This window comes from Serinus canaria, chromosome 1, assembly GCF_022539315.1.
Source record: "Serinus canaria isolate serCan28SL12 chromosome 1, serCan2020, whole genome shotgun sequence".
Lineage (NCBI taxonomy): Eukaryota > Metazoa > Chordata > Aves > Passeriformes > Fringillidae > Serinus > Serinus canaria.
Window position 1 is genome coordinate 25459385 of NC_066313.1, and position 13893 is coordinate 25473277.

The window sequence follows — 13893 nt, forward strand, 5'->3', positions numbered from 1 at the left end:
GAGGGAGAGAGGAGCACAGTTCCTTCATAGTTTACAGCTTTCCTCCCAGAGGAACCTCCTGCTTCTGTGTCCTGTCCTCTCCCTTGTAATCCATTGCCACTTTCACATACCTGGCACTGGGGAGGGGTCATGTCCTACCCACACGCTGTTCCTTCATCTATTGTCTCTTCAGGGTGTGTCTGACTGATGCTTATAAAATGGTAATTAGCAGCTTCCCTGTTTTCCAGATTAGTGGACACACTGGCTTTCTCTGTTTGGCTTTTTTAATCCCCTTCCCACCCTTTGGAATTTCTTTCTCTCCCAAGTACCCCTGGATCTTGCCTTCTTCATTACGCCCTATTCCTTTTCCCCACCAAGGAACTGGATGGAAGTGGTCAGCAATGTGTCTTTGCCATTGGTCTTGGAATGTCCTGCCACTCCATGTGCCTCCTTGCTCTTGTTATCCATCTTATGTCTGGCTTCTGTGGTTTTAATCCCATGGCACACCTTCCCTTCCTCACTATCTGGTGGAGGCAATAGCTGGAGGAGCCACGCCTAGTGTGGTACATTTACTTTGCTGACTCACTCTCACAGTGGGAAGTGGGATAGAAATTAGTGGGTGAGCTGGGTCCAAAGTGGCTGTTAGAGACAGGGCAGAGTGCCTTTTCTCCTTGGCTTGCCTGCTTTGTCCAGATTTAAATCTTTGGTAACTTGGGAGAGGAGGTTGACAGGTCATTTGAGAGAATAAAGCCTGGTCTAAAATTAGGAGGGAGTATCCTTGTGGAACAGGACTCACAGGCCTAGGAATTGTGCTTGTGCCTTGCTGCCGTGAACATAAGGAAATGCTTTTGCCCTCTTCCCAGTGATCTGGATTTCCAAGTGACTTTAAAAGCAACAGGAAAAGCTTCCATGAGAGAGGGAGATTGGATTGGAGGTGATGAGTAGTAGCTGCATCTTGCTCATGCCTCAACCTACAACATCCTGCCAGTCTCAGCCCAGGGCTCAAGGGCTGTCACCTGGGGGCTGCAGTGTGCCAGAGCCAGCCCTCCCTCTGGTGCTCAGTCCATGCCGTGCTCACTTCTGATGCTCCTCTGAGCTGTTTGTTTTCTCTGATAGAGAGATGGGGCAGGAGTGTAAAGGAGCCAAAATTTGAGACCAAGTCTTAGCCCAGCAGACATGCCAAAGAAAAGCAGTAACTGGGACTTGAAATACCAAATATCATTGCTGCATGGGTGCTTCCCTGACGTGGGGTCAGTCAGGGACAAGTTTTAGATCTCTCTATGCTTGTGGCTAATGAAAATGGTATAAAAACCTACACAAGGCGTTACAGAACTCCCAGAATTTCCAGTTGGAAAGAGAACTCTGCCTGTGCTTATCAGTTTGAGTCCAGTCAGGTACTGGGAAACCAGAGATGCAGCTTGGATAGTCAGGCCATTGCCAGGCTGCAGTAAGGCTTTAAATACTCTGCCATGTTCTGCATTGCTGTGCTGCTGACTGACCACATGAGATTGTTGCAGGGGTGAAGCTTTAAAGCAACTTAACCTGTCTCTCACTGCTTGTCACTACTGGAAAGCATGGTCCTGTTCCTGCTGCCCTTGCTTCCCTCCCTTTTGTGACTGACCTCTCAGTGAAGGGTTTCAGCTGGCTTTGTTTCCTACCTTGTAGGTCAGCTGCTGAGCTCCACCATTGGAAGCAAAAAGAGGGAATGTGGAGGCAGGAGAGCACTCCTCCTTGCTTCCTATATGTGGGCAGGAGGCAGGATGTTCCTAGCCCTCAAAGGCTTGCCCTTCTTGTCATCAGCACAAGATCATTACCACTTTTTGCATAAAGCATTTTTTTCTTTCTCCTTGATTGGTTAAAATTATGTAGCAGCTGTCCTGCCAAAGTCTGTGACTCTGCCAGAGATAGCTGAAGGCAGCAGGGTTTGAAGAGATTTGAATAGTTAGTTGCATGAGATGGGGAAAGAGAAGAATTAGAAATTCAGAAGGCTGTTAAGTACATCATGAGACTTGCTCTAAAATTTACCAAGTCTTGCAGCCCCACAGTGTGATCTGTACAGGGTAGTGGAGGGGTCTCCTGCTGCCAGTCTCACTGGCACCCTGTGTCGGGAGGCTGAAGGGAATGGGTTTCCTTCACACTGCAAAGCAAGGGTTTCCCTTCTGCACAGTATGCTCTAGAGGGAGACTGCCATCTGTTTAGAGAAATGTTCCTTTTCCCAAGCCCCTCCAGCTCTTCAGGCTGTTTGTGTTCACCTCAGAGATGTTTTGAAGCCCTGACATGAAGCTAACTGTCCCTCCTGGGTCTGTTTCATTGCAGGATCTGGAATGATGACTTCTTCACACCCCATCTCAGCCAGCACTCCTGAGGGAAGCAGCTACGGTGCTATAGGTACAGTACATTCCAGAACTGGGGCGCAGGGAGGCTTCTCCCTGGGGTGGAGGAATGCACTTTTAGGGTGATTTAACACCAGAGGAGAATAAAGCTGCAAGCTACTTTAGGAGTGTCTCGCAGCTATTAAAAAAAACCCCGAAACAAAACCCAAACAACCAAATTGCAGTTAATGAGGTTCAGGTTGCACTTTAGGGAAAAGCATCTACATAATGAAGGTGGCAAATCTGAAAGAGGTGCCCTAAGAGACACATTTCATTGGAAGCTACAGTCACCTGAGAGCTGTGGGTGACAATGCTGCCTCAGGCAGGACGTTTACTGGTGACTGAAAAAGGTCCCTCTCAAGCAAGCTTTTAGGATCCTATTATTAGCTCACAGCCTGCCTCTAAACCAAAGCATACTTGTCCCTGGGAGGCTGAAGGGTTCTGTGCCATAAAGCAAGACACAGTTGGAGTTTCTTGACCCCAGGGGTTTCACTAGGGAAGAAATAATGTCATACTGCCAACAGGAGAATCATGCCCTGGAGGCAGAGGAGAAAAAACTTTCCTGAGGGCTTAATGGCCACTTTTCCCCTCCTTCCCTCTTTTCCAAAGAAATCTTTTAAAAACATTTGGGAAATGAGAAGAAACCTGTGTTCTGCCCATGTCCATATGGGCAATGAGCTGGGAGTTGCCCAGCCTGTGGGAAGTGCAGGCAGGTCCTGCTAACCTGTATGTGACCAGTACCAGGGATGCAGTGGGAATAAAGCTGGTACTCTGCCTGCTTTGAAAAATCGATTTCCTTCTTTGTCTTTTGTTCTACAGTATTTTTAGAAAAGCTTATATATATATATATATATATATATATAAAGCTTACATAAAATCTGAAGGTTAACTAGGTGAGTGTGGTTTTGACCCCTAACAGTCTGCTTCTATCTCTATAGGTATTTGTCTTGTCTCAGAATTCCAAATTTCAGAGCCTGGGCTAGTAGAGAGTAGAAAATGTTAAGAGATGAAAAGTAATAGAATAAAAGCAGAGTGAAAACTAAAATGCTGCAAAGAGGGAAAGATAATGGTCCTGTATACTGCTCTTAGCTGAGCACCTAAAACTTCTGGAAGGTTTGGGATCATGTGTGGCGATGTTCCTCACTGGGGGTTCACCCAATGTGGAATTTTTCTTTGCTCCGGGTCACCAAATGTGACGGTGTTTGCAGGGATCCCAGGACGAGGGATGAGACGAGAATCTTGACTCCATGTTTCAGAAGGCTGATTTATTATTTTATGATATATATTATATTAAAATATATTAATGATATGTTAAAACTATACTAAAAGAATAGAAGAAAGGATTTCATCAGAAAGCTTGCAAGGAAAGGAAAGGAATGGAATGATAATAAAATCTTGTGACTGACTGGAGAGTCCGAGACAGCTGGATTGTGATTGGCCATTAATTAAAAACAGCCACATGAGACCAATCAAAGATGCACCTGTTGCATTCCACAGCAGCAGATAGTTATTCTTTACATTTCGTTTCTGAGGCCTCTCAGCTTCTCAGGAGAAAAAATCCTAACGAAAGGATTTTTCATAAAATATGTTTGTGACAATCACGAAAAAACTTTTTCCCTGAACCGACCCTATCAAGGTATCAAAGCATCAGGGACAGGTGGATTCTTGCTGTGCACCAAGGGCTTTAGCCCTTACCCTGTGTGTCTCCTTCTCCCCGCTGTGTCCCAGACGAGTCCAGCTCCAGCGGCGCACGGCAGCTGTCCTCCCCGGAGCGCAGGGCCCCGGCCGGCTCTGACACAGACAGCTCCGTGGAGGAGGAGAGCGACTTCGACACCATGCCAGAAATTGAGAGTGACAAGAACATCATCCGCACTAAGGTACGGCTGGTGCTCACCCCTGGCCCTCGTGCCGGGCCAGGGACACCTCTGGGCCATGACCAGAACTGGTCACTTCAGTGGAATCTCAAAAATCCTGTTCCCTTTCTGGGTGGATTTCATCTAATACAGCTGAGTGGACTTCTTAGGTTTTTTCAGTCACTGGAAGTTTTCCCACTGTGATAAGAGTGCTGGTGAAGTGAGTGCTTTAATATGGAAAATCAAAATGTATTAGACTATTGAGAAAGGGGAAAATGCCCAGGGAAGTTCAAGGAGGTGTGAAGATAGGGAGAAAATAATCTGCAACAGTAGGAGGCTATTTAGTACAAGTAGTGTGACTACAGTGGATGTACAGAGGGGCTTTAAGCCAGCAGCTCTCAAACTGCCTCCCTTTGTCATCCTGCACTGCTCTGTGTGGTTGGACCCATTCCTGACGGTCAGAGGATTTTGCAGAACTCATCCCTATAGAATCAAGTGACACAGTGAGTTCACTGCTTAAAACCAGTTCAAATACCACCAAGCTGCAAATATGTCAAGATCTCCTACTGGCATCTGTAATCTACATTGGTTCTTTTGTGTTTTCTTCCCTCTTTCCCCACCCGATAATGTTTTAGGTGTTCCTCTATCTGTCAGATTTGTCCAGGAAAGACCGAAGGATTGTCAGCAAAAAATACAAGATCTATTTCTGGTAAGGAGAAGGCAAACTGGTAAGACCCAAACTCTGGACCCAGAGTCTCTGGTTGTGGATTCTGTCCTCATGCCTTTCTTCTGAACCACTTCTGAACTACCCTGTTGCCCATTCTGACCCTGTTCCAATCAGTAACTGCAGATCCCACATACCTCAGGTAAGGATATTTGTGGACCAGTGCACATATAATCCTGGCAATGGATTCTGTTTTGCATCATTGCTTTTAAGCGTGGTAACAACCAGTGCACTGAAACATAATGGGAAGGGAGAGAAGCTGGCACTCTAACTCATGAGCTTGTGGCCAGCATCCTGGTTTTTCCTGTGCCCTTAGCATTTGCCTCTGGTTTGCCTCCTGTGTGCAGGAGCACACGTGCTCCTCTGCTTCAGGGACTCACAATGAGATAGATCGTAACCCCAGAGCAGTGAGGTGTGCACATTCCTCCACAAGCACTGTGGGGCTTTCTTCTGGGTGTGCACCCCTGGTTTTGGTGTGTGTGTAAGTGCTGCTGCTGTCTCCCCTCTGCAGGAACATCATCACCATCGCGGTGTTCTATGCCCTGCCGGTCATCCAGCTGGTCATCACTTACCAGACGGTGCGTTTGGCTCCGTGGCTGCCCCCTCTTGCTTCAGACTTGCCCTGTGATCGTGTTGGGCAAGGGTGACAGTCACAGTGGAACTGGGATCACCCAGGAGTTCTCTGTGTGAGGAGCAGTTTACCTTAGCTGCTCTCGCTGCACTGTGTTGATGTTACAGTGAGCTTGGCTCATTGGGCTTGCACTTCTGCTATTTCTGCTTGGGAAGTGGGAGTGCTGCTGTTTTCCTGATCAGCTGATGTCTCATTTGGGTCCTGTTTCATTTTAGAGGCAGGAAGAATTTGATTTTCTCTCTAAGAGACAGCTGAAAGCAAGTAGTGTTTGCTGTGATTTCTCCTGCCTTCTCCCAACCTTTGCTATCCTGCTGTTATGCAGATATCTGCAAGCAGGTGTATTAGAGGGAGGGTTGAGAGCACACCATGTTTCCTCTGAAGACTGTTATCAGATTTGTGGCCCTTGACAACATCTTGTCCCACCCTAAAAGCTGTGCTTGCAGATGTTAGTACTCCCTGTGCTGATGCTAGAGCTAGGCTGTGTCCTGGTACACCTTGTGTTTGTGCTGTGTTTGCATGGGGCAGACCCCCCAGAGCAGGGAGGATTTGCTAATGGCAGGCCTCCCACCTGCTCTCTGTCCAGGTGGTGAATGTGACTGGCAATCAGGACATCTGCTACTACAACTTCCTGTGTGCTCATCCCCTTGGGGTGCTGAGGTGAGTGAGCCCTTTCCTCCCTGCATATTTGTCTCCTGCCTCCTGAGTGTTTGTGCTGTGCCCAGGTCAGGATTTTATGCTTGTCAGGCTCACGGTAGCAGTGTTGATAAGACCACTGGGACTTTAGGACTCTGATCTTTGTGTTGTGCTCAGCAGTCCTGCTCTGTTACAGTGAGACACACTCACCCTAGAACTTGTGGCACCTGGGTGCCCCTTACAAATCATTGGTGCAGCCATGAGGTGCTCCCGTGCTCTGTTGGACATTTGTATCCAAGGAGCAGCAGCTCTGCGAAGAAGTTCAGATCAGTCCTTCCAGTGTAGCATTTCTCTAAATGAATGTGTGAGTGCAAAGAAAGCCCAGAGTTGGGAGTCTCTCAGAAGTGTTAAATTAACTGGGACAGGTGAACTATTCAAATTCAATTGTCATCAGGAGTGTTAGATTGCAGTTCAGCAGCTGCTGAGGTGGAAGGTGGTGGAGGGATTCAGCAAAATGGATTCAGCTTATCACAACCCAGCTTCCTGCTGCTGTGCTGCCTTTGTCTTAAGCCTTCTTCTTTCCTGCAGTGCCTTCAACAACATCCTCAGCAACGTGGGCCACATGATGCTGGGCTTTCTCTTCCTCCTCATCGTGTTGCGCCGGGACATCCTCCACCGTCGGGCCATGGAGATGAAGGATATCTACACCCTGGTAGGGGGCACTGGGGCTGAGTGGAGGCAGGGAACATGGAGTGAACTCAAAAACCAGAGTGATACACAATGGGTTCCCACTTCTCACTGGAGGGTTGAATCCTCCTCTTTTCTTTCCTCCTGTGCAGAAGCATCTAGGTGGGATGCTTGTGTTCCTGCACACCCCAGTGCTTTACTGCTTACAGTATGACCATGCTGCTGTGCTGGTGACCCAGCCTGGGCCTGTGAAGACAAGGAGATTAATAGAGGAAGGTTTTCCATGGCTCTGGGTTTTCCTGCAGTTCTTGCTGTGGGGGAACTGGGACAGTAGGAGTGTCCCAAGATGCTTCTCTTTATAGTGAAGTTTCATTTGTCTTACACAAGAGCTGCTTATGATAACTCAGAGGAATTTGGCTGCCTCAGTCTCTGAAGCAGAGATTCTTGTAGCCAGAGCTTCTATAGTCTCTTGTGGGAGAAGATGTAGATATCTTCAGCCCTGTGGGCGGAGGTGCTGGTGGTTTCTGGAGACAAACAGCTCTCTTCTCATGGGCTTGGTATCAGGTAAAGGCAGTAGGAGTTGTAAGGGTCTGCTGCTTGTGTTTTTCCCGAGAAATCTTGGCCACATTGTGATGGAAATGCCTTCTCACATTGGCTGATGGGCTCTGCTCAAGAGTTTCTGAGAGCAATTCTGGTCAGTCCTCTCTGTTTTGGACAGGATGTAGCATGGCATGAGGTACAGGACACATGATTTCACAATATCAGTACCAGGGTGTTGGTTCTGATCTGAGATCTTCATGATTAGCTTAGGTTTGCTGCCTGTGGGTTCACCTGGCTGTGCCATGTATCTAAATCCAGAGCCTGTGGTTGCCCCTAGGACACTGTGCTGCACTGGTGACTGGAAGACTTGTGTAGAAGTTAGGAGGGATGAAGTGATGGAGAATGGAAGCTTGCCTGTCATTAGGACACTGAGGGCATTTACTATGCAGCTCTGCTCTCTTCCAGGACTATGGGATCCCAAAGCATTTTGGTCTCTTCTATGCTATGGGGATTGCTCTGATGATGGAAGGGGTGCTCAGTGCCTGTTACCACGTCTGCCCTAATTACTCCAATTTCCAGTTTGGTAAGCTGAGTTTACTTTCTCCTTTTGATCTGGAGCTAGGATTTGCCATGTTCTGTCTCTTGCTGAGTTGCTGAAATTTCCCATCTCTCTACCCTTTCAAGTCTCCCTGGAGCCTGCCTGTTTCAAAGCTCAGTCAGGAGGTTGTGATGCCCTGTGGGCACTTATTTTCTGATCCCCTTTAGTTTTTGTTGCCCCAGAGCACAGAAGATGTGCTGCTGCAAGGTGGCAAAGCACAAGGTGCTGTACAGTGTAGTGCAGCAGCAGGGCCGCACCCAAGGCTGGCAGGCACAGATCCCTGATGCTTTGTGTGCCCTTGGAGCAGCTTTCTGGGCCACTGGCAGTAGCTGTTCACCCTGTTTCTGTTGTCCCTCCACAGACACCTCCTTCATGTACATGATTGCAGGACTGTGCATGCTCAAGCTCTACCAGACCCGGCACCCAGACATCAATGCCAGCGCCTACTCCGCCTATGCCTCGTTTGCTGTGGTGATCTCCCTGGCTGTCCTTGGAGTGGTAGGGCTCCCTCTTATTCCACTGCTTCTCTGGGAAGGAGGTGGCATGGCTGGGAACGTGGCTGAGGTGTGAAAGTGACTGGGGAAAGCAGCAGAGTAGGATAAGAGTGTGTTAAGCAGCTGTCAGCATTTGAATTCTCGGTTCTGCTGGGAAGGCTTTCCTCCTTCCTTCCCCTGAGCTTTCAGGCGGGAGAAGAGCAGAACACTTTCCTCTTGGTGGGCTCTTGTGTTGGGCTTTGCCCACTGCATGCCATCCCTCTCAAGAGGAAAAATTCATGCACTCAGGTGTTCATGTCCAAGTGCACAGATGGTCTTCCTCAGGCATGATTCACATTTGAGAAAAGAGGGATGAGGCTGGCTGGGCTTCCAAGACAGGTATCTTATACCAAGTTGCTTGGGCCTATTTCTCCCCTTGGGAGTACTCCATGTTGTTTGTCACAGCTCCTGCAGTTGATTTTCCTATCTCTGGAGAGGCCCAGAGTTAGGGTGATATGTGGGAGGCTCCCAGGCAAATTCCTGGAGTACCTGCCTATGGAAGGGCACTGGAGCAGAAGCTACAAGACTTCTGCTTCTCCCTTTTCCTTGGAATTCTCTGCTTCTCTTCTTTTGAAGGACTCATTTTCATTCATCAGTAACCAGGCAAAATCCATGGAATTCTTGCTCTGAACTAGCAGCTAGATCCCAATGGGCTGTGAGCTCCTCACTACCAGATATTGCAGAGGTCTCTGTGGGATAAGAGACTGTCTGTGGGATAAGGCATGCAGGAGGAGCTGGTGACCTGTGACCTTGGGACTTCCCAACAATCTCCTTATAGGTGTGGTAGATCTTGACAAGGTTCAGAACACTGAGACTTTAGTATGGATTGCTCTGTCGTCTTTTGTGGGGTGCTTTGAAGCTGTTCAGTGGAGCTTGAAGGCAGCATGTCTCCCTTGTTCCGTTCATGGAGAGGTGGCTTTTCTTCTTGCTTTTTGGTGTGAGGGTTTTTATCTCTGCCCACACAAAGTGAAAATTTCAGGCAAGTGCTTTGCCCCAGGGTAGGGAAGTGGTCACAGCCAGATGGCAGATCAGAGTTTCTGGACTTCTTATTGTATGAATGAAAAATTAGGATTTTAATGTAGCATTGTCCTGTGCTTGCAGGTTACTTCCAGTCCTTAAATAAAATGAAAATGCACCATAGGAGCAATTGCCTGCAGAGCAGTTCTGTCCTCTTTGGTCTACTTCAATACAGTTGTTAAAGTATGGTTGGTTCCCTGTCTGCCTTTGTAAAAATCCACCTCCTGGCCAGAGAGCTGCTGCCCAGCTCAGCAGAGAGAGCTTGCTTGGCCTTGTATTTCTGCTCCCTGGGCCAGCTGCTGTCCATCCAGTCTTGTCTAAAGGGGCGTTCAGAAAGAATGGTCTCCTTTCCAGGATGCTGAGCTAATCTTGCTTCTCTGGACTTCATTTTGAATTTATAGATCTGTTTTCTGGTTGGAAGATTTAGGTTTTTTTTTTTTTTCTGTGTTCAGTGAGGTTGTTTAATGTCCCATCGTGATAGAGCACAGGAAAGCATTGTCCTGCTGAAAGAGGGCTCAGTTTACTTTTAAAATGTTTTTGCTTTCAGGTGTTTGGAAAAAATGACATGTGGTTCTGGGTTATTTTCTCACTGATCCACATTTTGGGCTCACTGGCTCTCAGCACCCAGATCTACTACATGGGTCGCTTCAAGATCGGTGAGTGCTGTGACTGAGCCGTCTCCTCCCGGGTGTGCGGTGCCTCCTGTCCTCACCTGCCTGTGCAGCACAGTCCTGTGGCCCCTCTCCTGGGCTACCCTGTCCTCTCATCCATCTGCTGCTTTCCTGGCCTCTGAAGTCCTTGTGCTCCTGATTCCCAGTGGGAATCAGCAGGAGCTGTGTGCTCTGTGTGCAGGATTGCTGGGCTCTGAGGAGCTGCAGTTCTCCCTGCTGCTGTGCTACATCCTGTCATGGGGTGGGGGAGAGAGGGTCTGCTGGGGAGCCTGGCTCTTGTGCTCTGCTTAAACCTATTTCTTCTTCCTCTTCTGCCCCTGTCTGCCTCAGATGACCCTGACTCAGGTAACCACAGCTTTCCTTTTTCCCTGTTGGACTGATTGTGCTGAGTTGTAGCAGCCAGGGATTGCATGGATGTGTGTGGGGAGACAGGATCGTGTGCCACCTGGGGTCAGCTCTTGGGAAGTGAAACCAGTTTGCCAGCAGCCCTGCCAGTCCTTCTCCTTGGCAGGAGGGGAGTGGTCCAGCACAGGAGAGCTCAGATCTTGGTGCAGGAGCCTTTTCAAGCTCTGTGTTGTGGCTAAAGGGGAACAGGTATATTCACACATGTTTGTCCATGCCCGGTGCCACTGATGGCTCTGCAGTGAAGCTTCTGCAATGATTTTGAGAGCAGGAGTGTCTTGAGTGGGCTCTGCCCCTCTAGGACCCTATAAAGCCTGTGGGATTTGTTTCTACTGCTTCCCTGCTTTGGCAGCTTATTCCATAGAAGGAGTTTTTCCCTTCATCCCCACACCTCTCTTTCAGAGTTGGGGTTGCAAAGCCAGCCTCTTTACATGTACAGGAAGGGCCTGTGTGACTTCTGGACAGTGCTAGTATAGAGGGGGATTTCAAATTTATTTTTGTTGTAACCTGTTGTTCTGGCCAACTGCCATCTACATCCTGTGGTGGATGCTCTCCTGCTCAGCACGGATTGCTTCCAAGGGGCAAGACATGAATCTGCTGACACCTTGGGCTGTCTGTTGTCAGCTGGTGGGTGTCTGCTTCTTCCTCATATGCATTTTAGAGCTCAGTGTGCTGGCTGTGCTGGCTTTCTATCCTTTCCTTTGACAGACATGGGCATATTTCGGCGAGCAGTGATGGTGCTGTACACGGACTGTATCCAGCAGTGCAGCCGACCAATGTACATGGTAGGTGACGTCTCATCCCAGCACCTCTCTGCAATTCCTCACTTCTTCAGGCAGTGAGCAGAGCAAAGAGGTGGGGCTCATTGGAAAAGTGATGGTCCTTGCTCCCCTTGTTCTCCTTCCCCCAAAATGGTTGCGTAAGTGTAGGGCTCTGCTGGAGTGTTTATGCCCAGCCTCCAGGCCTCCCCTGATCTCAGGCTTGGTGAGTAAAACATCAGAGCAAAGGTGATACAGGTGTGGCAGGATGTGCCTTTGCACTTGCTCTCTGGGAGCATCCATTCAGAGGAACAGCTATGAGGCTCTGTGCAGTGCAGCCTCTCTGGGGAAGGCTGCAGCTATTTTGGGTCTGTGGCTTAAGCAAAGGCAATTGCCATTTCTGCAGCACCTCAGGGCAGGTAGTGAAGTGAAGAAAAGGTGGCTGTTACCTTGTGTCCCACTGATTGCTTTCTCTTTAGCAAAGAGTGCTAATTAGAGCTTGAAGCCACATGGAGTTTTTATCCATATGCCTTCTTAATTTTTTATTTATTCTCCCATCTCTGAATAAGCAAACTTGGTCCACTCAGGCATGAAGTAAGCCTGGCCAGCCTGAAACAGCTGCATCATGAAAGCAGCTGTAAGCATAAATGCACATGCCCCACAGATATAATCCTTCTGCCTGCTGTTGTTACAGTGCTTCCCCAGTTAATGGTGAGACGGCAAGGAAAAAAAGGCTCCCTGAATATGTGCAGGATGCTGTCCAGAGCTTCCCCTGCCACCTCTTTCAAGCACATCCTTGCTCTCTGCAGTAATTCTTTTGTAAAGCATGGAAGGGAGGAATCTAGCTAGAAAAACAGTAGAAGCAGTCAAAGGATTCACAGAACCTCCTGAGGCTGATCCCTTAAGTGCTGAGCTTGTCCTTTTCTAGATGTTTAGTGTCCTTACAACACTTTCTTAAAATTTTTGAGGGTCAGAGCAGTTTCCATCCGATAAAAGCTCCCACAGAGCCAGGTGCATCTGTGTTTGCAGAAACTGGACTCCAAATCCTCACGTAATGCTCTCCCGAATTTCTGAGGCAAAGGCCTTTTTGCATACTGTTTTTCCCTTTATATGATCATCAGTGTCTTTTCTCCAGGACAGGATGGTGCTGCTCATTGTTGGGAACCTGGTGAACTGGTCCTTGTAAGTACTGGTGTGTTGGTGCTTTGTATTTGTGCATGTGGGCAGCAGGATTTGATACAGGGACATGGGTGGCCTGGAGTGATGGGGAGATGCAGCAGTGTCTGTGCAATAATCTTGACATGTTTTGGCAGGCAGGCTGCTCTGAGGGTGGTTGGCAGATCCATGGGATGCAGTGCAGCACTAGAGCTACATGGAGCATCCCCTGAGCATTTCAGCTGGGGGTGTCTCATGGCTCGTGTTTCAGGGAGCTTGTGCAGGGACTGGGCTGCTGTGTTGTGCTTCCCACAGAGCTGGGAGATCTCTGGCACAGCCAAGGTGCAGGAGACCTGGCAGACACAGTGACAGAGCCTGGCTGAGCAGTAACTGCATGGGAGGGATCAGCTCTCGGATGAGACCTAAAATCATTGCCCCAGGCTCTTGCTTTTCACTGAGGCTGCTTCTCAGGGACATGCCTTCTACCAAATGGACAGGTCTAGGGCCAGATCCTACAGAGGGAGATGTGTTTGGCCATAGGCTGGAATTGCTTCCAAGGCCCTTGCCTGTCCTCTGGGGTCTCCAGTCGCTTCAGAGGCTGACCATGGCTTCATTTCCTTGGCTGGGAGCAGAGGCAAACAGTGCATTTCCCCCAGGGAATTGGGAAGCTCTGGCACTGGTGCTGTGTCCTGCAGTCCTGGTCGGGGGTAGAACAGTTTGTGGCTGTCACTTTGGGAATGTACCCTGTCCCCAGTGAAGGAAGCTGCCTGATTTCCCTTCTGTCCTCTCCCTCAGTGCTATCTTTGGGCTGGTGTATCGGCCCAGAGACTTTGCCTCCTACATACTGGGAATCTTCATCTGTAACCTGCTGCTCTATCTGGCCTTCTACATCATCATGAAGGTAATGAGAGGCAGCTGTAGCTGTCCCTGGGGCTCCTGGCTCCAAAGGGGAAGGGATGGCCTTTTTTCTGGCTGCAGTTTGGGTTCCTGTGGTGCTGCAGAGGGATGTGGAGGGACCTTTGTGGGGTGCTGGCTGGGGCAGGGTGTTGGGGAGGGATGGTGTGGAGCCATTTCAGGGGTGGCTGGGCTGTGTCTTTGGGGGGTGGGCAGCCCTTCCCAGAGGCAGGTAGTACAGGCAGGTGTGTGAGCCCTGTGCATGGCTCTGTGCCCTGGAAAGAGCTCAGGGTGTGTCCCTGTCTGCAGCTCCGCAGCTCTGAGAAGCTCCTGCCCATCCCCATGTTCTGCATCGTGGCCACAGCAGTGGTGTGGGCAGCTGCTCTCTACTTCTTCTTCCAGACCCTCAGCAGCTGGGAGGTAAATTTCCCTTTTACTCTTCTTCT

At 49.1% G+C, this 13893-nt stretch overlaps 1 protein-coding gene across 2 annotated transcripts in view; it reads left to right on the forward strand.

The window, feature by feature from the left end:
* Positions 1-13893, forward strand: part of SIDT1 (SID1 transmembrane family member 1) — a 39910-nt gene that overhangs the window by 23282 nt on the left and 2735 nt on the right. Inside the window, exons 11-23 of one of the 2 annotated variants that reach the window (XM_030234126.2) lie at positions 2296-2367; positions 4080-4228; positions 4840-4913; positions 5440-5506; positions 6143-6216; positions 6781-6904; positions 7885-8002; positions 8406-8515; positions 10115-10223; positions 11349-11425; positions 12534-12580; positions 13349-13454; positions 13757-13867. In XM_030234126.2, the coding sequence (XP_030089986.1) occupies positions 2296-2367; positions 4080-4228; positions 4840-4913; positions 5440-5506; positions 6143-6216; positions 6781-6904; positions 7885-8002; positions 8406-8515; positions 10115-10223; positions 11349-11425; positions 12534-12580; positions 13349-13454; positions 13757-13867 (1238 nt within the window). Of the gene's footprint in view, positions 1-2295; positions 2368-4079; positions 4229-4839; positions 4914-5439; positions 5507-6142; positions 6217-6780; positions 6905-7884; positions 8003-8378; positions 8516-10114; positions 10224-11348; positions 11426-12533; positions 12581-13348; positions 13455-13756; positions 13868-13893 lie in introns of both variants that reach the window. The other variant, XM_030234125.2, reaches the window with a different exon arrangement.